The sequence below is a fragment of the Myotis davidii genome, unplaced genomic scaffold (genome assembly GCF_000327345.1).
Source record: "Myotis davidii unplaced genomic scaffold, ASM32734v1 scaffold1858, whole genome shotgun sequence".
Lineage (NCBI taxonomy): Eukaryota > Metazoa > Chordata > Mammalia > Chiroptera > Vespertilionidae > Myotis > Myotis davidii.
Window position 1 is genome coordinate 64082 of NW_006289498.1, and position 1006 is coordinate 65087.

Here is a 1006-nt window from a genome sequence, read left to right on the forward strand (position 1 = left end):
GAGCACCTGGGGCTGGCGGAGACCCAGCGGAGCCTGTGCGAGGGTGGGAAGGGCGCGAAGTTCCCCTCCTGGCGGGGAAGGTGCGGGCAGGTGTAAGCGGGAGCCCAGGCGTGCGGAGACAGAGGGAGACGGAGAGAAGGAGAAACTGAGTCGGTGACACTGAGCAACAAACGGAGTGACAAAGGTGCGAAAGTCAGACAAAAGGAGAGACAGAGACAGTGTGCCCCAAACAGAAACGGAGATGCCAGAAACACAAGCTAACAGGAGACACAGAAAAAGACAAAGAGACAGAGAGGCAGAGACACAGAGAAAGAAAGAGAAATTGGCAGGGGCAGAGGAAAAGTCCAAGAGTGAACTCCGGAAACCCCTCCCCCACTCCGGTCCAGGTCAATCCCCCACCTCCCGGCGGGCTCCCTGCCAGGAGATCCCGGTGGGCTCACCTAATTTAACTGCTTCGTTGTACTTGAGTAGTGCCGCCTCCACCTGGCGCTCGCGGTACAGCCGGTTGCCCTCGTGCCGGAGTTGCGACGCCCGAGCTCGAGCAGGGAACAACTTGCCCAGGAGACCGCTGAGCACCACCACAGAAACCCATGACACTTCCGGCACTTGAAGCCATCCCATAACTCGGTGGCCTCGGCGGCGGTGGCCACCCCTGCCTCTTCCGCCCCCACCACACAGCTCGCTGCGCTGCCCCCGACCGTGGGCACTGGCGCCAGCGCCTCTCCTGTCGGGATGTTCTCAGCCAGGCAGCGAACCAGCTGCTTCAGCTGCTCTGCCACCAGCTGCTGCCGCTCCGACAGCTGGCGGTATACCTCGAGGGCTTCCCGGAGGCGCCCCCCGGACGCCAGGGCGTCTGCCTGTGTGAGCAGGACTTTACACTCTGTCGTCGAGGCCGGAGGAGGCTGCTCCGGCTCCCGCGTCGGTAGAGGTGCGAGACCTTCTGTAGCCGCCTCCGGATGGGCCGAATCTACAGGGGTCACTGATGCCGCCGGCTCCGCCAGCTCTA

General features: G+C 63.2%; 1 protein-coding gene across 2 annotated transcripts in view; it reads right to left on the reverse strand.

Moving 5' to 3' along the window:
* The window catches only part of LONRF3 (LON peptidase N-terminal domain and ring finger 3), a 36228-nt gene extending 35518 nt beyond the window's left edge, over positions 1 to 710 (reverse strand). For both annotated transcript variants that reach the window (XM_006761970.2, XM_015562785.1), the window contains exon 1: positions 441 to 710. In XM_006761970.2, coding sequence (XP_006762033.2) covers positions 441 to 621 — 181 coding nt within the window. In that variant the 5' untranslated portion in view covers positions 622 to 710. The remainder of the gene's footprint in view (positions 1 to 440) is intronic.
* Between the last annotated feature and the right edge of the window lie 296 nt (positions 711 to 1006).